This window comes from Macrobrachium nipponense, chromosome 9 (genome assembly GCF_015104395.2).
Source record: "Macrobrachium nipponense isolate FS-2020 chromosome 9, ASM1510439v2, whole genome shotgun sequence".
NCBI classification, from domain to species: domain Eukaryota; kingdom Metazoa; phylum Arthropoda; class Malacostraca; order Decapoda; family Palaemonidae; genus Macrobrachium; species Macrobrachium nipponense.
This window is the reverse complement of record NC_061110.1, coordinates 13,664,426-13,687,395: the sequence shown is the minus strand read 5'-3', so window position 1 is coordinate 13,687,395 and position 22,970 is coordinate 13,664,426. Positions and strand designations below refer to the sequence as shown.

The following is a 22,970-nucleotide window of genomic DNA, read 5'->3' as shown; positions in this document are numbered from 1 at the left end:
AAACAAAAAAGTTTGTCGGCCGAGGCAAAGGAGACGAGGATGACATTGATAGCCCCCTTTTGGCCGGCCCAAGATTGGTTCACGGAGGAGGTAGAGTGGATCGTAGACTTTCCAAGATACCTACCAAGAAGGACAGATCTTCTCAGTCAACCACACTTCAAGAGGTACCATCAAAACTCCCCGCTCTCGCTCTGACTGCCTTTCGACTATCGAAAGACTCGTCAGAGCGAGAGGGTTTTCTCGCGGAGTTGCAAGCGCGATCGCGAGAGCACGCAGAACCTCCACTACGAAAGTATATCAATCGAAGTGGGAGGTTTTTAGAAGGTGGTGTAGATCTAAGAAGTTGTCCTCCTCCACTACCTCTATAGCGGAAATTGCTGATTTCCTTCTATTCCTGAGAGAGCAATCTCATCTAGCTGTATCCACAATAAAGGGATACAGAAGTATGCTCTCGGCTGTCTTCAGGAATAGAGGATTAGATCTGGCAGATAATTAAAGATCTCCACGATCTCATAAGGTCATTTGAGACTTCAAAGTCGAAGGAACCGGTCCCTCCGAACTGGAACCTAGACGTGGTCCTCAAGTTTCTTTCATCTGAAAGATTCGAACCTCCTCATCTGGCTTCCTTTCGAGACATCACCAGAAAATGCCTATTCCTATTATCTTTAGCTACGGCAAAAAGAGTTAGTGAATTACATGCTCTGCAAGATAAAGTAGGTTTCAAGGGAGACTCAGCTATTTGCTCGTTTAAGACGCTGTTTTTAGCTAAGAATGAGAATCCCTCGAATCCCTGGCCTAAGTCATTTGAAGTCAAAGGCATATCGAGCTCGTAGGAAGAGAAGCAGAAAGATCTCTATGCCCTGTAAGAGCGCTAAAAGTTTTACATTCAGAGAAAGCATCAGATGGGAGGCTCTAGACAAGGTCTTTGGTGCGCGGTAAAAGACCCCACAAGACTGATGTCCAAGAATGCGCTGGATTCTTTGTGAGGAATGTCATTACAGACGCGCATAAGGTCTGTTCTGACGAACAGTTACGACTGTTGAAAGTTAAAGCTCATGAAGTGAGAGCAGTAGCGACATCTCTCTCGTTTCATAAGAATATGTCGCTAAAACATCATAGATACGACATTTTGGAGATGCAACTCAGTATTTGCATCTCATTACTTGAAAGACGTTCGTGTGACATAATGAGAAGTGTTTTTCTCTAGGTCCGTTCGTATCGGCGGATACGATTATGGGTACGGGAGCCGACACCAATCCTCAAAAGTATATACTTTTCTTCTTTTAGATATGGTCTGGGATCTCTTCGAACAATGGAGGACTTGGTTTAGCACGGGCGGGCGGCCGTCTATGTTGTTCAGTAAGAGAATCTAGTCATATCTGATTAGATGAGTATAATTTTTTTTAGAAATTATGTATGTGTGCGTAGTGGTTTTGAGTTACGGTTGTTGTGACGAGTTCGGGGATAACTCGGAACAATCCTTAGTTCTAACATATGGTTAGGATCAGGTGGTCGGGATTGGTTGTGTGCTCCTTCATAAGGTGTATTGTCATATAAGTGGATCAGCACCCATTGACAAAGTCCTTTCAGGCTCTGCCGAGTAAGCGGATAAGACCCCATCGGCAGACCCACAAGAACTCTTGGCCATAGATCATATATCTCGCTAAAGTTTCTTGAGGTGATGCAGACTACTGGGCAAACACCCACGAAGTCTACCACCTATCAGGTAGGAACCAAGGTTTTATTTATACCTACAACATATGTTGTTTACCTGTCTATTCCATATAGTAGCTGTCTCTTACCCTCCACCGAAAGGTGCCAATCAGCTATGTATATATCTGACAGGTAAGTTGATTGTATGAAATGATATTGTTATGTTACAATAAAGTTTCATACATACTTACCTGGCCAGATATATACAATTAAAGGCCCACCCAGCCTCCCCGCAGGAGACAGGTGGAAGAGAGAAAATATGATAGAAAACGGGGATGGTTCCTAGTCCTGCCGCCAGGGCAGGCCGGTAGATCACCTGACCTACCTGTAGCGAGTGGCGCGAAAATTTGAATTTCTGTCGGTGGACGACGGAGTCTTAGCTATGTATATATGCCAGGTAAGTATTGATGAAACTTTATTGTAACATAACAATATCATTTTACCTTATAATTGTATAGTCTCTCTCTTCTCTCTCTCTCTCGTCTCTCTCTCTCTCTCTCTCTCCTCTCACTCTCTCTCTCTTCTCTCTCTCTCTCTCATTTAATTTTTGAAAATTAGATTTCATTGAAAAACTAAATCTAGATTCTGTCTTCTCTGTAGTGTTAAGAATTTTTTTATTTAATCCAACCAAAAATACTTAAATTTTTAATCTACCATTTGCAATTGCTGCAAAATTGTTAAAACTGCATGTAGAAAAAAAAAGAGTTTGTCAAGATTTTCCATTTTTATTTTTATTCTTACCTTGTTCCTCCTGAAGGCAATGGTCTCCATAGTTTTAGCTTCTCTCCGGGGCTGTCAAAGGGGTCGTTTGGTTTCTCTGAGAAGGCCCCCATTGGTCAGTGGCTTTTCCGGAACTTCGTTGGAGGCGGAACCTGTGGACCTGTTTTCCCAACATCTATTGTTAACCCAAATAAAGCAGTCCTCACACTTGACTCTTCATCTAGGGTAGGTGAAGAAATCTAGTAAATTGCCACATACTTTTTCAGGATATGCAGGCAGTAATGTACGTAATATATATACATTTATATTTTTTCATTTTAGAATTTTTTTCACTAGAGCATTATAGTTAAATATCAAAACAAAGGAGAAGGATCTTGTAGAAGCTAGCAGCTCATTAATACTGTCTTCTTTTTTCCCTAAGCTACTTTCTTCATTTTCTTCATTTGATGATAAGAAGCATATTTCATATAATATATGCTTTGTCTTGAACTCGTGCCTTTGTTTGACAAGTGTCTTGGACCATCTCACTTATATATGATCAGCCAGAAACAACTTTATATTTGCTTATTCGTTATTTCTTTGTACTACTGCTATATTGTAAAAGATTGTGATTGATCTCTTAATGCTACCAGTTTGAGAACTATCATTCACTGTCTGGTGTTAGTAGATTGTATTCATAGTTCATGTACCAAGTCATGTATCTCATCTACTCTACTTGTCATGTGTTGTGTCTACTCTACTCTGTGAATTTGGGTCTCTATAATTCAAAGTCACTCACACCCTACAAGTACTACATGGGTTTGTTGCATGTTTCAGTAATGCATGATAATTTTTGAGGCTGAATGGTCACAACTTGTGCTCGCTCTCAACATTCTTCTATCTTGGCTTGGGATTTGCAGGAATATCAAAAAAAACTTGATAGAGTTGTTAGTATTTAGACTGTACATTTTGTTCATGAAACTTACCTGACAGATATATATAGCTGTATTTCTGAAGTCCGACAGAATTAAAAAATTCGCGGCACATGCAGTGGGCGGCCAGGTGGTAGTACCCATTCCCGCCGCTGGGAGGCGGATATCAGGAACTATTCCCATTTTCTATTCATATTTTTTTCTGTCGCCGGTCGGTAAACAAACTGTTTACAGACCTCCGCCTAGGATTTTGAAACTTCATTAGCCACTTAAGTATCCTAATTATTCTTTCGATTATTAACTTGGATTTGTGGCTATGCATACGCTATCGTAAATTTTTTCATTGCATTTGATGTCTGAAGCTAGTTAGCCTAGTTTCAGACTTTGTTGTCTGCATGGTAAGGTGAGGCTACCGTAACTTTCGGTAGACACTCGCTTAGTATATATGACGTTTACATGTTTTCTTTGCATAAGGTAATTAGTGTAATGTGTGACTGATTACGGAAGAAGGAGGATTCAATACGCATTTTAGAGCGTGGTTAGAATCAGGAGTTTTCCTCCACAGTAAACAGAAGTTAGAAATAATGAAACCTTCCTAACCTACTGTAGATTTTATTTTGCCTAACCCTGTGGGTAGGCTTACGAGCCTAGAATAAGTGTCTGCTAAAGGATTACATCAAGTAATCTTAGACTAAAGTGCTCGCTCTCCAACCAGTGTTGTGAAGTGTAGTGCCCCTTGTGTTGTGGAGGGGGCGTCAGATCGGCCATAATGCCTCTAGGCCTGGACCTCTGTCGGACTCCCAGGACTCAGGAGAGGGCATGTCGAAAGCCGCAAGAGGGTTACGGGGGCTCCCCACCGATCTGGCGTCCCTTCGGCAGAACCTGTTGACTCTTCCCAGGCTGCTAAAGATCGTGCACGTGCGCGAATCTTGAAAGATTGCTTCTCGTCCTCCGAGGCGTCCTCCCCACACAGGGGTTGGAGTTCTCGGAAGGACTCGCGCCCCCTAAAGAAGCTTTAGAGAGAGGACGCTTCACGTCCTCTCTTCGTCACGAGAGGATGAGAGAGTAAAGAGACCACATTTTCCCTTTTAGAAGAATGCACTGGCTCTTTTCCTAAGGACATTTAAGGAGGCTCATTCATCTTGCCAGAAGAGTGATTTGAGCCTCCTGCGAGAACGCTCTCTATATCATTTATACATTATAAGGAGGCTCATTCATCTTGCCAGAAGAGTGATTTGAGCCTCCTGCGAGTGACCGCGCATGTATACTCATGTATACATTATTAAGGAGGCTCATTCTCTTGCCAGAAGAGTGATTTGAGCCTCCTGCGAGTGAACGCTCATGTATATATCACTTATACATTATTAAGGAGGTTCATTCATCTTGCCAGAAGAGTGATTTGAGCCTCCTGCGAGTGAAACGCTCATGAAGTTAGAGCTGTTTCAACCTCGCTAGCATTCCAAAAGAATTTGGAATCAAGGACATTCTTGATTCCATCTTTTGGAGGAGCAACTCAGTATTCGTCTCCTCTCCTCATTGCGCTCCGTATACGTTATGTAACGTCGCTTTACTTCGATAAAGCAAGCTGATAAGTTGACGGCCGGCAAGCTGCTTTGCACAGTCAAACAACTTATGTCTCTGGTCGGCATAAGAAGGGCAATTTAGACGTGAGGAAGCTTTTGGAAGGTGCTCGACAGTACCTATAAGTAGAGACATTCTCCAGGACGCTCGGCAAGCACCTTGCGGAAGACGAAAGCCATAACGTCCTTCCTTTAGTGTTCACACTCTTCAAGGAGCAGCGTGCGGCTCTCCATGGAGACTCGCATGAGGACGTCCCTTAAAAATATTCAATGTCATACGCAAAACGCGGTTCGTCATAACATTGAGATGTTGGCAAGTCGCTCGCCAGGACGCCTCTTGGCGGGCCTTGCATGCATCAACAAGGCGCTCAACGAGTTTCCTCTCTGAAACGTCGTTCAGAAGACTTGGTGTTCTCTGCTCAGACACTCTCGTAGCTGGACGCTTTCCAGGACGCTTTTGCTTTTGAGGACGCTCGGCAGGAAGCTTTTGAGGGAGACGCTCAGCAGGACGCTTTCCAGCACGCTTTTGAGGACGCTCAGCAGGACGCTTTTGTGGACATTCGCAGGACGCTTCGGTGGAAGCTCGGCAGGACGCTAGCGAGGACGCTCGCGAGGACGCTAGCGAGGACGCTCGCGAGGACGCTCGCGAGGACGCTTTTGAAGACGCTCGGCATCCTACACGTCATGACGCTCGGTAGAGCACTTGCCAGGACGTTCTTCAGAACGATAGGCGTCCTACGCATCAAGACGTTCGGCAGGATTCTGCAAGAACGCTCTTCAAGACGGCGTCGTCGAAGTAGAGGAAGGAGTTTGGTCTCGTCAAGATGTCTACTTCGCTTTCTACGAAGGGAGCGTTCAATAGAATCCATCACTTGATGAATTCCAGGAAAAACTGTAAGCAGATTTCGGTGTCATAAAACGCCTCGTCTGCTTTCGGGATTGCGCTGCCGAAGGGGAACATTAAGGTCCTTCCTGTCGTAAGCCCAGTCTCTAATCAGGAATCCTGCCCCTTCCTCGATTTCTGCGGGAATCGGGAAAACTATATGCTCGAATTCCTGGATTACTTTCTGTCATGTAAATGGGTTAGTTCTCATTGACAAAGATCTCATAACATTTTATCGCTTAAGCGGATAAGTAACAAATTTCGGAAGAGCTCTCATTCATTTTCAGCAACCGAACGTGGATTCCATGGTCGTTTTCCTTTCTTTCTCTCTTCCTCGTCCAGGAAGATGTAGTAGAGAATTCGATGTTCAAATTAACTACAATACTTACGTAGTTTATCTTTGCGTCATTTTGCTAACGCATGGGTCGAGTCATATACGCATATCGTATTTACCTCTGCGGATAGAAGCCGAAAGAAACTGTTGTTCTAATGTATTTATTTGACACTCCTTCAACCTTCCAAGAGTTTTCGGAGTAAGAACAAACTCTTCAGGTATTGTTACGACAACACCAACTCAGCTTCTGTATTTAGCGAATTCTGTTTCGTTTAAATAGGCCTGCTTGAGAGTGTCCCTTTGCTCGATAATATCATACCTATTCCTTCGTAAAGGGAGTAGCTGGCAACTCAGGCAGATAGTATTCTGTTCTCCATTGAAGCTTTCCTTCGAGGAAGACTTCTCCTTCACTCTTTTTGATAGGATCGAAGGTGGTCGATTCTCCAATACTTATTTTGTTTTTTAAGGAAAGAATTTCGGATGGAGATCGTTGTTCAGAATACTATAAATATACTACGTTATATAACCCTCGCGACATGATTCTACTAAGCAGTTGAATGTCCGAGGGGTAGGCGCATATCCTAGTTATTCTACGGATTGCGACTTAGACGAGAAGTATTCTAATTGAACTGCAACATCAACTCAGCTTCTGTATTTAGCGAATTTTGTTTCGTTTAAATATGCCTGCTTGAAAGTTTCCTTTGGCTCGATAATTTCAATACCTATCCCTTCGTAAAAGGAGTAGCTGGCAACTCAGGCATATAGTGCGAGACGATGATCAAGGCTGCTGTTACTGTGATCTAAGCAGTACCCGGCTAGCGCGGTGTCAATGCTCGGTTGGTTACGTCTCTCCTCCCTTGCGGGAATGGCTTAATAAACCGTCTCTTTTGCCCTACAATCATGGATTTTAGCCTCGGGTTGAGGAAATTTCTAGTAATCTTGAATGATCATACCTGCCCGTTTACTTAGAAAATTTCAACAAGATATCTCTTTTATACTTGTTAGGTGCGGGGTTTACCGCACGGTAAACATTCTGTACGAATCTACCGGGCATAGCACTATAATAATGCTCTCCTGCTTATGCAAAGCGCAGCCTTATTTAGGGAAGGAAGCAGGCTGAGTGAGGGAATGGATGAGTTTGCTGGGGACCATTCCCTCGCTGGAGAAGCTTGTTTTCCTGAATAAACAGCAATTCAGACCTCTACAAATTTTCCTCACGAAGAAATTGGAATAACATCAAAGATCTTGTAATTCTAATTTTCTCTCAACGGCTTGAGGATCACCTCAGGTGATAGCGAGAGGGTGCCAGACATCCGAACAGAGAACAGATGTTCTGGCACATTGTCTGCAAAGAATTGGAAGCCAAATTAGTCGGCTTTCCAGTTCCTCGAAGGGTGAGGTTGGATCGAGTGGCCCAAATCATCTCGGATAATTTCTCAGCTCTCTCATAGCTCGAGAAGAGAGAATTGGTTATGGGCTTGGGCACGGAACGTAACGATCCTCAATAGGTTCGTTAATCTAGTGCACGTCCGTGGGGGTCTTCTCGATCGAAGGCAACAACTAACTGACGTCTGAGTAATCCTCACTTAGAAGTATGTCGAAAGTGAGGAGAGACTGAGTGAGTCCTTTCGTTAAGTTTTTCGTAATATTGAAGACGAAGGAGCTTCCTCTTAAGTTGTTCCCTTATTCATGATCCTAGAGGATTAGCTTTAGTCGCCACATGTTGGCCTCTAAGAGGTTGGATTCACAGAGGTCAGGTAATTCAGAGAATTGTCCCCAAAGACCCTTCCCGAGAGAATCGGTGTAATCAAACATCGTCACTTAGTGAAGTATCTAATATCTCTCCTCTCTGAGTCTGAAAGCGTTCAGACTATCGAGAAGCGATAAGATCTTCAAGATTAATGGCAGTCTCTTGGCCAAGGCAAAGCAGTGCTGCCTATTTTCAGTTTTCAATCGGAGGGGGCCGTTTCTGGAGATAGTGAAGGGAAATGACGTTACCTTGTCCACCTCGACCTCTGTGAATTTCGTTATGGTTCTATCTTTCCGTATGAAGTATGAGATAAGATAGAAGTCCTAACTGTTGTAGAATATGCAAATATGTTGTTGACGGCCTCTAGGCTCAGAGATTCGGTTCTGTCAAACAACAAAGCTTCACGATCTTTGAGGTCTGTGGAGATCTTGTATTCTTCTGGATCAAAGGTTCCGGCATGGAACTTAGACGTAGTCTGAGTTTCTGATGCCAAAAGCATTTCGAACCTATCCTTTCTGCGAACTTAATACACGTGACCAGAAAGGCTAATATTCTAACCGCTCTAGCCACGGCAAGGGAGGGTTAGTGAGGTGGTTTTAGCCACGACATCAGAGGTTGGTTTTGGCTTTAAAGGGTACCATAATGCGGTCTGTCCGCTAAGCCTTCCGTTCTTGATAAGAACGAAAACCTGTCTGACCATTGACCCGAAGGCTTGGAGACCAAGGGTATGGCACAAATTATTGGGCAAGGGCATTAGAGAGTCCTGTGCCCTGTAGGGTCTCTCAAGTTTTATCTTGATAAAACTATAGAAAGTCAAGGTCAACAGACAATCTGCGGTGTTCCGTAAAAAGACCAGATGAGTTCATGTCCAAGAACACCCTGGCATGATAGCCAAGGAGTTCTTTTAAGAGGTCTCATTCATTATGTTTGCATAAAGATTTGAGATTTTTTCTTAATATCAATGCTCAAGAGGTGAGGGCGCGGCCTCGGAAGCATTTCAACAGAGCATGACACTCAGTAACATCCTGAGTGCCACGCTTTTGCGAAGCAACTCTGGGTTCGCTTCACACTCCCGCACTCCCGACAATCTGCGGTGTTCCGTAAAAAGACCAGACTGGTTCATGTCCAAGAACACCCTGGCATTATAGCCAAGGAGGATTCTTTTAAGAGGTCTCATTCATTATGTTTGCATAAAGATTTGAGATTTTTTCTTAATATGAATGCTCAAGAGGTGAGGGCGCGGCCTCGGAAGCATTTCAACAGAGCATGACACTCAGTAACATCCTGAGTGCCACGCTTTAGCGAAGCAACTCTTGTGTTCGCTCACACTCCCGACGGGATGTGAGACGACATTTCAGATCCGTAAGTCGCTAGGACCATACATATCCGTAGATATATTATTGGGTGCAAGAAGCAACACGAATCCTATATCCTATAGAAAAGGGATAGGTTGTGCTTTTAACTTTGAAGGGTGGGTCGCTTGAGGCGCGTTCCTTTCTTTAGCCTAGAAGTTATGGAACAACTTTGATAGGTTAGGTCAGGTGGTGGTTTTAGCTTCGGTGCCCTCAAAAGTATGGTCATATGGTCTAGTCACATTGTGGTCACGCCCCCGTTGACAGATCATCTAGAGCGCACAGATTACAGGTCTCTACCTCGCTGGCAACTCTAGTAACGCAGAAGCAGACTTTGGTGACAGTAATCACGAAGTCGGCTATGCTAACAGGTCAGGAACCAAGATGTATATCATCTACTTAATTTAGTTTCCAAAAATCCTATCTGTCTCTTCCACCATCCGAAGGTGGGATTCAGCTATATATATCTGTCAGGTAAGTTTCATGAACAAAATGTTATTGTTATAATACAATTAAGATTTGTTCATACTTACCTGGCAGATATATAATAATTAAAGTGCCCACCCACCTCCCCTCAGGAGACAGTGGCACTGATAAATATGAATAGAAAATGGGAATAGTTCCTGATATCCGCCTCCCGAGCGCGGGAATGGGTACTACCACTGGCCGCCCACTGCATGTGCCGCGAATTTTTTAAATTCTGTCGGACTTTCAGGGGGGGGGGAAAAAAAAAACAAATACAGCTATATATATATCTGCCAGGTAAGTATGAACAAACTTAATTGTATTATAACAATAACATGTTTGATTTGTAATCATGTTAGGACATTTCTTACAGAATTATGGATACATTCACCATTTTGGTGCTACTTCCTATGCTTGTGATTTCAAGAAAAAGCATAATTTTGCAGCTTTTTGTGTGTAGATGAGCCCCACCATTTCTTCCAGTAAGGGCATAATCATTTTTCCAGACTTGTTCAGTATGCTTAGTGGCTGGCCCAAAGAAAGCATATCGGCATACAAATTTTCACAAAATTATCCTTCATCCAGTACTAGAATATATAGCACTTTTTGAACAAAATATTTTACTGAAGAAGACAAGGTACGAAGCACTGGAAATAACACTTGACACTCTGGTTGAACACTTGAGAGTCTGGGTGGTGCAGATGTTGCTGATTATGCTCACTTGTGAAGAAAAACTGAGTGCGGGATATTGAGACCATGAATAAGGTATGTATGGGACTGAAGCTGTGATGAAGCATTGTTTGTGGTTATATTGTTTATACTGAACAAACTACATATTTGTTGTGGAATGCTCAAAATGATCAATATTTTTCTTTCCCACGCAAAAATAAAATGTTCATAATAATAAAAAAGAGCCAGTCCCAAGTTCAATTGGCCTGAAAGTATATCCATGAATTTTTGCTGTTTCCAGTATTGAAAAATATACAAGCCTGGATATTTCACCATTTACTTTTTGTTATTATACATCAAATCAATGACAACTTGACCCAGGCACAAAGGGAAAGCATTCCAGGTTTTACTTTCATTGAAGCACCTGTTGTGCTCCCTGTCAGCCTTGTCAGTGGAGAATATAATTATTACTTTACAGTAGATTCACATCAACTGTGCATTTGATGTCTAGGCCAGTCCCTTACAACGGTTCTGATTGGCTGTTGATAAGCCAATCACAGGGCTGGAGACTCTTAGTCTCTCTCGAGAGTTCACATAGGCAGGGCGTATCTTCCATCTCTCATGAGGGATACTTTTGAAAGATATATCCCTCAGGAGAGGTGGAACTTACATCCTGTCTATGTGAACTCTCTCGAGAGACTGAGAGTTTCCAGCCCTGTGATTAGCTTATCAACAGCCAATCAGGAGTGTTGTAAGGGACTGGCCTAGACATCAAATGTACGGTTGATGTGAATCTGCCATAGTTATAGAAAAGTCCCATTTGTAGAGAGAAAGAGGTTGACTGAAGGATCTGTGATTCAGTGCAAAGTGAAAATTAAAGTTTTACTGCCTCGTGGGATTGATGGAAAGTGAATGCAAATAGCAATGTTGCTGTGGGTGGAAGGATCACTGTTAGGAGCTGTTGCCATCTGAAATTTCCTCTCTGAAGAGGTTACCTGACAGCAACAGTCTTTGAGTTAAACATTGTTGTATGAAATGGTTTTATTCTGTTGTTCAGACATTGGTTAAGTGAAAGTAATAATAATGATGCACTATGAAGCTGTAATCTATTGTTGTAAATCTCATGTGAGAGTGACAAAATTTTTTAATGTTAGATTCTCACTAACTAGTAATTTCACCTTTATGTGTGTGTTTGTGATGAATATATAAATTTATACTTTATATGTATAGATTTTGTGTACTTGTCTCAGGTATTTTCTATAGGTGTATGTATAGATTTTGTTTAGTACTATACTTATTTCAGGTATTTTCTATAGCTGTATGTAGATATTGTTTACTTGTTTCAGATATTTTCTATAGCTTGCTGGCACAGAATTTTCATAAAAATTTTGTGTAGCTCAAAGAAATGAATGAATTGATGGTTACTTTTCAAAATATTGCTCTGTAAATGTGAATTATCACATTTGATGTGCTGGCTGTAGTATCTTAGAAATCTGCACTGCAACTTTGGATTTACTGTAAGGATGCTTCTGTAGGCAGGTTCATGAATGTATGTTTTCACATAGGTTCATGGATGTATTTTAGCAATTTTTGCTAATGAACATGGTAGAAATATTCTGGGTGCTTTATAAAGCAGGTGAAAATCTATGGCTGTAACATTCCATATGGACTGATTAATGATACGACGCTTTAGTCAAGAATGCCTCGTTTTACCTCTTATTTTAGCTTTGCAGAATTTAAATACTTAAATGCTTAACAGTTTCTTTTATACTTCATTGCTGTACACTTCTGAACCCGGAGTCCAATTAAGGTATGACAATAGGGAAACCCCCTTGATATTTGCAGTTATTTCATCCCTTTTTTCATATTCTGTTTGCTGTCCACTTCAACTCCCCTGCGATTGCTCCAGTTGCCATGTGTGTCTTAGAAGAGTATTACCCGAGTGCATTTATTTTGAGCTAGTGAAGTAAATTGATTGAGGCTTGTGACTGATGTTTACTACAAGCTTGGTGTGTATAGCTACGTCCATATCCTGATCTCTTTTTACATGTAGCCACATTTACATCCAATAATAGTCTTGATATTTTTCTGAATCTTGCTGTTAGCTTTTATCTTTTGATTTCAAATTGATTTATAGTAGTGAGTGAGGATGTGATTTTTTATTAGAAAATAGGGTTTTGCCATGTGAGCGTATTCCATGTTACAGCTTATTCTGTGATCCAGTCTTGAAAACCTCTTTTTGTCATGTCATGCTCATGTTAAGCAGTCAATGGAAATGCTTGTTGTAATCCTCTATATATATATATATATATATATATATATAGATATATATATATATATAGTATATATATAATATAATATATATATTATTATAATATATACACTAGATTTGTGGAGAAAATTATACTTTTTTTTTTTTTACTGAACAACCTAATTCATTATTAATTTTATTAAATTGTTTTATGTATATTAAGGAACAACATATTTTCTAATCGTGTAACAAAAAAGAAGTTAAGTTTAAGGGTTGAAACAGTTGCCTAAGGTCTATGAACTTTGTGACAAACTGTTCTATGGACATAAAGTCTAATGAACTTTGTGAACTGTTCTATGGACCATAAAGTTTAAGGGTTGAAAACAGTTGCCTAAGGTCTATGAACTTTGTGACAACTGTTCTATGGACCATAAAGTTTAAGGGTGAAACAGTTTGCCTAAGGTCTATGAAACTTGTGACAACGTTCTATGGACCATAAAGTTTAAGGGTTGAAACAGTTGCCTAAGGTCTATGAACTTTGTGACAACTGTTCTATGGACCATAAAGTTTAAGGGTTGAAACAGTTGCTTAAGGTCTATGAACTTTGTGACAACTGTTCTATGGACCATAAAGTTTAAGGGTTGAAACAGTTGCTTAAGGTCTATGAACTTTGTGACAACTGTTCTATGGACCATAAAGTTAAGGGTTGAAACAGTTGCTTAAGGTCTATGAACTTTGTGACAACTGTTCTATGGACCATATTAGTGCTTCCCTAATTGTTATTGGTTTTGACTTGCAGACTAAAGAAACAAACCAGCATTTTACACCACAATTATGAAAGACCCATTCATCATAAAATAGCCTTGAACATATGGGATGCAACCAGATGCAAAGCTAACAGTCTAATGAGAATGGTCTGTTATGTACACGCTTAGCATACCCTGTTTTGTGAGGGACTTTCCAGTTCTCTGCATCCTGATGTGCACCTTCTTGAATGTGAGTGTGCTCGTCTTTTTTTTCCCTTCCAGGATTTTTCACCTTGTCGTGCCATCAGGTTGTTACTATGAGCAGCGCTCTTGTTGTGTCATTGTTGGTGACCATACTACCTGCTTCTGACTGTGAATGACACTTCATTGTGCTGTGGCTGGTGTTCTTTTCAGAGGTCTTCCTTGCCCAAATGCTTTTTTTAATGCGCTTGGAATATTTTGTAAGTTATTCTACCAGACTCCCATATGCTAGCAACATCTGCTCATACCTTGAGTGATTCTGCTTGTTTTTCCTCACTTAAGTGATCTTCAGGGTCTTTGTTCTTCCATGAGTGTTGCTTGGTATGTTTGCCACAGCATTTCTGACTTTTAACTGTGTGCTTCACCACCAAAGTTTTGTGTTATGTTGGAAGCTATTAATTCAAGGGCTATTACCGTCTTCATGATTTTGCCAATGGATTTGTGTTGCCGGGGTCAGGCAACCTTTTTTTGCTTTTAAGAAGGATCCCTTGGCTTTCCCATCAGTAGGCATGACTTTTCAGTAAAGTCATTCAGTTAGCTTTTATCCACAGCCATGAGTGCCATTGTGAATGTCTTTGGATGTTTCATCTATTATTACCTGTTCAGGACTTATGTTCCTTTGTAAGTGGACTTTACCTGCAGCAGGAATATCGCTCTCCTAATGGTATGGACAACTGCCCCAATGTATGTCTATTTTACAGTGGCGGGTGTCAGTGCGACAGTGACAGCTTTATCCACAAGTCTCTACCCTCTGTGGGTCCATTGCTGTTGTTAAGTTTGTCATTACACTGCTGCTGAAGCTGACTTGGTTATAGCCAGTCTTGGTGTTCCTTCCTGTTCCTGTGATGTTGCCACCAGGGTGACCAGACGTCCCGTATTTGACGGGATTGTCCCGTATTTATGACATTTGTCCCGTGTCCCGTATTGACCCTCCCCGGGACGCCTTTGTCCCGTATTTTTCAATATTAAAAAAAATAAACTAGCGAAATTTGTACTGAGCATCCCCCCTTCAAACGATCAAGTGGAGCGAGTGTTCTCTTTGATGGGCCATCGATGGGGTGGGTGTAGGAACTGGTGCAGTGTAGAGATGATAAAGTCAGAACCATCTCTTGAGAGCAGTTGGATCTAGTGCAAAATATGACAAATGAAAAATAACAACAATGAGGAAAATAATTTTAAAAGGATTATTGAAAGGTTTTCATCATATGTATTTTAATGTTTGCAATTTATTCAATATATTACGGCAAGTCACTTTTGTTATTATCCTTCAAAACTGCTATAAACATGCTTGATTGCAATATTCTAAAAACTGCTTTGACATATGTAATGAATAGCTGTTTGTAAAAAAATCTACAACGAATGCACTTTAAGACAACGGAAAGACAAAGGAAAAGTCAATAAAGAAGGCTGAGAAGGACTTTGCCTACGTCACTGCGTGCATAACTTTTGCATAAGTTGTTCTATATTGTTCAAAACTACCTCTTCAATTTAAGTGTCCCGTATTTCAATTTCAAAATCTGGTCACCCTGGTTGCCACTGTGGTGGCTTTGGCCTCTGGTGCTGGCATGGAATTTGCTTGTTTCCATTGTCTTGATAGGGATCTCGGAGGAAACCATGTGAAAACCTTTGGGTCCACTGAAATGGTGCATTGTTCTTTTGAGTTCTTGGTAGACTCCAATATTTGCCAAATTGACTAGGACCTCTGCCCTCTGACTGTTGATGAGGATTAGGTCATCTAACTCTATATCCTCCAGCAAAGTGCTTGTAAGCTACTCTGATAGGTGTTTTGATGTATATGGTTGTTTGTGGCTCTGGCCTTGATTTGTGGCAAGAGTGGGAACTCATTAAGTAGTTTACCAGTTTCAAATCATCCAGGGATCTCTCATCAGCTTCCACTTCTTCACTAGTTTTTATAATCTGCTAGCAGACCTTTTTCCTTCAGAGGGTCAGCTTCGGGATTGGCCTTTGCTGTGTTTTTGCAGCAAAGTTGGCTCTTTTGGTCCCTAGGCCACATAGGACTAACTTCATCTTATGCTCATTCTCTCTGGCCCTTCATGATGGGATAGTGGGATGTTTGGTCTGAGCTATGATGTGCAGTGACCTTTTTGTGCCCTTCATGGGTAGTTGTCCTTTGGTACTGTTGGATCTGTTGTGTTAGGGATATCAGCCCTTCAGCATTCTAATGAGATCCTGACTATATTCTAAGTTCATTTCCTAGTAATCTTGCCCTGACATTGCTCTAGAAGCAGTCCTCCATAGTTCCTCAGAAGTCCTGCGCTTGTCTTATGGCAGCACAATTATACCTCTTTGATTTGTGTTTTCGATTTAATTTTCAAGGGAAGTTGCAGGTAGTCTCACATCAGATCTTCTGTCAAAAGTGGTTGTGGATGGGACCAGCTATTCCTCATGCCACTCTAGATAACTGCCTTTCTTTGAAGGGTTTGGAGAACTGAAGATTGTTCATTGTAAGGATGCTTTTGTAGGCAGGTTCGTGAATGTATGTTTTTGTACATGCAACTTCCCCGGCAGATATATACTTAGCTTATGTCTCTGACGTCCCGACAGAATTCAAAACTCGCGGCACACACTACAGGTAGGTCAGGTGATCACCCTCTCCCGCCGCTGGGTGGCGGGAATAGGAACCATTCCCGTTTTCAGACCAGATTTTTTCTGTCGCCGGTGCTAACAACATCGTTGTTAGTTTCCTCCTGCACGGAATTCTGCTTGTTTTGCTAAGGATTGTTGGTGAAGTATTCTTTCTTTGGCTTTGGTATACGCTGATTTGGACCGTTATTTGGATTTGCTTAGGATTCTTCATTATGGCTGATGTTGTGCCTGAAACTCGTTTTAGAGTTTGTGTGAAAGAAGGATGTAAGGTGAGACTGCCGAAAGCTTCGGTGGACCCTCACACTATTTGTGTTAAATGTAGGGGGAATGAATGCTCAGTTAGTAACACAGTGACGAATGTTGAGTTTGACTGAAGTGCAATGGAAGAGAGTTTGACTGCGTTATGTAAATAAGTTGGAGAAAGATAGAATTAGGAAAGCTGCTAAAAGTCAAGTAGGTCCTGCTCTTTGGATCAGGACAATCTTTCTATTCCAATGTAATTTCTCCTCTGCTAACGCAGGTCAGCTCCTTCCCCCCGCAGCGAAATCGTAGATTCGTCTCGATCGGAGAAAGCTGCAATGGAAGCGTCGATCCGTAATTTGCAAAGGCAATTACGAGAAATGGAAGGTAAGAGTGAAGTGTGCAGTGAAGTGTACAGTGTCCCCAGTGTAGTGGAGGGGGCGTCTGACCGACTCCGCATTGCTCCTAGGCCTAGACCTCTTTCAGACTCCCATGACCAAGGGAGGAGGAATGTCGAAAGCCGCAAGGGGGATGTAGAGTATTCCCAACGGTCAGGCGTCCCTTCGGCAGGCCCTGTAGACTCGTCCCAGGCTGCCTTGGACAGCTTATAGACAAAGCGTCCTTAGGAAGTGTTTTTCCGACTCGGATTGCTACTTCTCCAAGACGCGGATGGAGCTCCGCGTCTAAGTCGCGCCCTCTGAAGAGAGCCTGGAAGGCGCCTGCAGGAGACGCATTTGACTCCAGCCCAGAGCCTTTTGGCCGGAGTATTCTCCCGCTCAGAAGAACGAGAGCGATGAAGTCTCCTGTTTCTTCTGCGGAGGAATTCGTGCTTCTACAAGAAGTTCTTGGTAGGACTGCATGAGCAGCTATCCTTGTTAGTAGGCTCGCTGTCTAAGGAGCCTTCTCGCAGGAAGGACGTCTCTCTTCCAGTAAAGAGCTCTCTTAAGAGACGGTCGTCAAGTCGGCGTTCGGTTCGGACTCTGGTAGGCGTCTCTCTCCTGGAAGGCGCTACTCCCCAACAAGATCGTTGCTATACGCCTCTCCCTTTCGAGAACGATCTACTACTCTGACCAGAAGAGCTTCTTCTAGTAGGATCCCGCATTCGTCTAGACGCCCAAATAAGGGCGCAAGACCCTCTCCTGACAAGGATAGTCGATCCTTTCGTAGGAGTAAAGAATGTTCTTCTCCTTATAGGCGTTCTCTGAGAGATAGAAGCGCCTCTCCTTGCTATCTTAAGGAACAAGATAATCTCCGTTATTCACGATGCAGAGAGAGAGAAGAAGAATCTCGCCCCCCAGACGTTCTCGGAGAGATTTTAGCGCCTCTCCTAGCAGGCGCCATCGTGATGTTAGACGGTATTCTTCAACCAGGCGTTTTGACTCCTTCCAGGCGCCCAGAACGGGACGCCTTAGCGCCTCTCGCCACGCAGAATGCCAGGAGCCTGAAAGAAAAGGCCATGAGGAGGGTTTCACTACGCCCTACCCCTCCGTTAGGCTTTTCCTTAGGAGTATACGAGTTTGCCTTCTCACAAGAATCTTTGGAAGGAAGTAAACCCCTCTCCTGGCAGGAGCCAGGATGAGAGCAGACGTTTTTTCTACCCCAAGGCGCGTAGCGCCTGATAGACGCTACCGACGTAACGCTAGCGCCTCTCCTCACAGGCGCCAAGAGCCTGAAAAGAGCTGTTACGGGATTCTCGCCCTACTCCTTATAGAGTTTCCTGTAAATAAAGAATGCGAGCTATTCCCCTCTCAGGCAGCAAGAACTTTTGAGAGAAGCAGGCATTCTTCTTCTGCGAGCCCCTTCCAGTAGAAACTGTTTCTTCAGGCAATAGGATCTCTTTGGGGAGTGGTCTTCCTTCCTCTCCAAACTTCCTTCGAAGGAAAAGAGCGCTTCTCCTTCTAGACTCCCTTCTCCGAAGAGGCATCTTCTCCTAATGCTACCTTTGAAGAGGTATCTGAGGAGGAACTTCCTGTAGATGCGGGCTTCTCGGATTACAAGAGACTGGCAGCCCTGCTTCTTCAAGAGTTCGACTCTCTTCGTCCTGCAGATCCTCCTTGTTCGCCGGGATCACTGCTTTCAAGTACTAAGCTTTCCAAGTCCTCTTCGTTCGTGAAAATGAATCCGACCCTTTCGATGAAGAAAGCCATCAAGAGCTTGGAGAACTGGCTCCTCTCTAAAAAAGAAGCGGGCAAGACGGTTTTTTCCTGCCCTCCTTCGAAGTTGGCAGGTAAGCCAGGTGTCTGGTATGACACGAAAGAGCCAATGGGATTGGGCCTCCCTTCTTCAGCTGATGCGATTTTTTCAGCGTAGTGGATTCGTATTAGAAGACGCTCTCTTCATTCGGCAAAGGCCTCATGGGGAATGTGCGAAATGGACCATTTACTTAAAAAGGGTCTATTTCGCACACTTGAGGTCTTTAATTTTTATGGATTTGGGCCTTGGGAGCCCTGGCTAAGAGAGCACAGGATCCAGACTTTGTTTCGATGGAAGTTTTAACGAGTGTACTTTCTTGTCTGGATAAGGCCTTGATGGATGGATCTACGGAGGTGGCTTCTCTCTTTGGATCGGCAGTCCTTAAAAAGAGATCTGTCTACAGTTCTTTTTTGACGAAATCGGTGTCTCCTCTACAGAGATCCTCCCTGCTTTATCGCCCCTGTCTAGTCACCTGTTTCCACAAGAGACAGTGAGAGATATATCTAAGTCTTTATCCGGAAAGGCTACTCAGGATCTGCTTGCGCAGTCGCGAAAAGACTAAAACCAGCAGTCCCTTTGGCTAAAAGACAGAAGCCTGCTTTTCAGACAGCCCTTTTGAGGGAGAACGACGGCTAGACCCTCTCTTAGGAGTAGGAGACCGGTTAAGAGAGGAAGATCAGCACGCAAGCCCTTCCCTAAACCACAATGAGAAAAGTAGTCCTCCAGACTACAGTAGGAGCCAGAGTGCTGAAGTTTTGCGAAAGTCTGGGCTCAGAGAGGGGCGGACAACTGGTCCCTCTCTATCCTCGAGAGAGGATACCTTATCCCTTCAGGGAGAAACCTCCCTTAACAACAACTCCAAGGGAGTTAACAGCAAGATACTGAGATTCTTTAAAGAACCAGGCCTGCTACAACTAGTAGAAGAATGATGGACAAAGAGGCGATAGAAAGGGTTCAAGACCTTCAATCTCCAGGGTTCTACAACCGTCTTTTTCTTGTACCAAAAGCCCAGGAGAGTGGAGACCAGTCCTGGACGTAATGCCCCTGAATCGCTTCATTGTCAAGACGAAGTTCCACGATGGAGACGACTTCCTCCGTTCTTGCAGCTCTTCGTGCAGGGGATTGGATGGTGTCCCTGGACCTTCAGGATGCCTATTTTCATGTACCTATCCATCCCTTGCCAGGAGGTACCTAAGATTCATGGTAACAGGGCAAGTTTTTTTCAATTTCGAGCCCTATGCTTGGTTCGGTCTTGCCACGGCCTCTCAGGTGTTCACGGGGTCTTATGAGGAATGTCGCTCATTGGCTTCATATCGAAGGAGTAAGAATCTCGTTTGTATCTCGACGATGGCTCGATCCGGGCCCAATCAAAAGATCGATGTCTGGAGGCGTTGAAATTATTAAAACACTGGACCTAGTTCAGTCCCTGGACTGTTACTAAACCTCGGGAAAGTCCCAGATGAATCCCCAGCAAGCATGTCTATCTGGGGATTCTGATGGATTCTCGGGTTTTTCGTATGTATCCATCAAAGGAACGACAGGAGAGATGTTTACAGAAAGTGACGACCTTCCTAGAGAAAGAACAATGTTCCGCGAGAGGGATGGATGAGTCTTCTGGGGACCCCTTTCACCTCGTTGGAACAGTTCGTTTCTCTAGGGAGGCTACACTTAAGACCCGCCCCTACAATTCTTCCTCAGAGAGAAATGGGATCAGAAGCACCCAAGAGCTTTCGGACTCCTTTCAGCTCTCAAAGAGCATAAAGGAGGACCTCAGTTGGTGGTTAGAGCCAAACAGATTGAATCAAGGGCTCTCCCTTCAGTTGTCGAGCCCTCGCCTAGTGTTATTCACAGACGCCTCGGAAAAAAGGATGGGGAGCGACTCTAGGCTCGAGAGAAGTGTCAGGCACTGGAGTGGGGAAACAGGTATGGTTTGTCCTGGCATATCAACAAGAAGGAACTAGCAGCAGTCCATCTAGCTCTCGTTCACTTCGAACCTCAAGTATTGGGTGCTGTGTTGCAAGTGAATTCGGACAACACGACAGCTCTAGACCATATAATAAGGAGGAAACAGGGAGGGGGACTCACTCCTTCTCCCTGTTCGACGAAAGCAAAGGAGCTTCTTCTTTGGAACCGAGGAACCGGCGAATAACTCTTCTAACCAGGTTCATCCAGGGGGAAAAGAACGTGAGAGCAGATCTTCTGAGCAGAAGAGATCAGGTCCTTCCACGGAATGGACTCTGCATTCAGAAAGTGTGCGACGAGATTTGGGACCTCTGGGGGAGACCCAATATCGACCTGTTCGCAACAAATTGGAATGCGAGGTTGGAGAACTACTGCTCTCCGATTTCAGATCCAAAGGCAGTTGCAGTGGACGGTCTCCTTCTGGATTGGAAGGGATTGACGGGTACGCTTTTCCTCCTTTCAAGATAATAGGAGAGGTGGTAAGGAAGTTCATTTCGACGGAGGGAGCCAAACTGACCCTCATCGCCCCATTCTGGCCAGCCCAAGATTGGTACACAGAGGTACTGGAATGGATGATAGATTTCCCGAGGGCCCTTCCACTGCTGAAGGATCTTCTCAGACAGCCCCACTTCGACAGATACCACAAAAACCTCCCCGCTCTCAGTCTGACTGCCTTCAGACTGTCGAAGACTCGTCAGAGCGAGGGGGTTTTCACGCAAGGCTGCAAAGGCAATTGCTAGAGCCAGAAGACCTTCAACTCTTCGCGTGTACCAGTCGAAGTGGGAGGTGTTCCGAAGATGGGCCAGGTCCCAGAAAGTATCCTCTCCAGTACCTCTGTAACTGAAATAGCAGATTTTCTCCTTTATTTGAGGGAGAAATGCAATCTGGCCGTTACCACAATAAGGGAATATAAAAAGCATGCTCTCATCTGTTTTTAGACATAGAGGCCTTAATATCTCGGAGGACAAGGATCTGCATGACTTGTTAAGGTCCTTTGAAACTCGAAGTCCAAGACTATAAGACCACCTAGTTGGAACCTGGATGTTGGGTTCTTAGATATTTAATGTCCGAGAAATTCGAACCTCCTCAAAATTCCTCATTCAGAGACTTGACTAGAAAGTCTCTCTTTCTCTTTGCACTAGCCTCTGCTAAGAGAGTTAGTGAACTTCAGGCTTTAGAAGGAACTGTGGGCTTTAAGGAAGATTCTGCAGTATGCTCCTTTAATCCCCTGTTTTAGCAAAGAACGAAAATCCTTCTAAACCATGGCCAAGGACTTTTGAGATTAAGGGACTGTCCTCTTTGGTAGGGAGAGACTTAGAGAGGACATTGTGCCCAGTCAGGATCCTCAAGTTCTACCTAGAGAGGAAGAAGCTACTTTGGTGGAAATGTGGATAGCCTTTGGTGGTTCCGTAAGAAATCCTAAGAGGATGATTTATAAGAATGCTCAAGCGTATTTTATTAAAGACGTTATCAAAGGAGCGCATGCTTCCTGTGAAGAAGGAACATTTAAGGCTTCTAAGAGTCAAAGCACATGAGGTCAGAGCTGTAGCTACCTCTTTAGCGTATCACAGGAATATGTCGATACAGACTCTTGTCGAATCCACCTATTGGAGGTGCAATTCGGTTTTGCATCAAATTACTTAAAGAGACGCGAGTCACTTATGACAAGTGCTTCTCTCTCGGACCGTTCGTGTCGTGGATTCGTTGCTGGGCAAGGAGCTGAACCTAATCCTTTATAGTTAGTTTAAGTTAGTAATTTTAAACGTTTTTTGGTGTTGTGTTTTATGGTCGATTGGAAGGGTTCTTGGGAATGCTCCTTTCAAATCGTAGTGTTAACAAATGTAGTGTGGTCAGGTGGTTCGGGATTGGTTTTTCGTGCTCCTTGTTAGTGATTTGGACCTAGGCTCTGTCATGTAAGAGGGTTAGTCCCCGTTGATATGACAAAAGGTGAAGGCTCTACCATGTAAGTGGGTCAGCCCCCATTGGTATGATCCAAGACAAGGCTCTGTCAAGTAAGCGGGCTCGCCCCCATTGACACGATCCAGAAGAGTCTATCAGTGTCAGGTCTCATCCCCACTGAAACTCTTGAGGCAAGCAGACTCATAGACAGTAATCATGAAGTCTTCTGCCCAATAAGGTAGGAACCAAGGAAGGTTTTAATAAAAAAGTTTATATTATATGACCTACAACAGATGTTGTTTCCCTATTCTTTTTTATTGTTATTTATATTTGAGTAACTATCTCTTACCCGCCACCAAGGGTGTCAGTCAGCTAAGTATATATTTGCCGCGGGGAAGTTGCATGTACAAAAATGATATTGTTAGTATACAATA

The 22,970-nt window shown here is 43.3% G+C and overlaps 1 protein-coding gene across 1 annotated transcript in view; it reads left to right on the top strand.

Annotated features, from left to right (window-relative positions):
- Positions 1-22,970, top strand: part of LOC135218624 (uncharacterized) — a 203,917-nt gene that overhangs the window by 29,199 nt on the left and 151,748 nt on the right. The window contains exon 5 of the mRNA XM_064255061.1: positions 2,471-2,658. Coding sequence (XP_064111131.1) covers positions 2,471-2,658 — 188 coding nt within the window. The remainder of the gene's footprint in view (positions 1-2,470; positions 2,659-22,970) is intronic.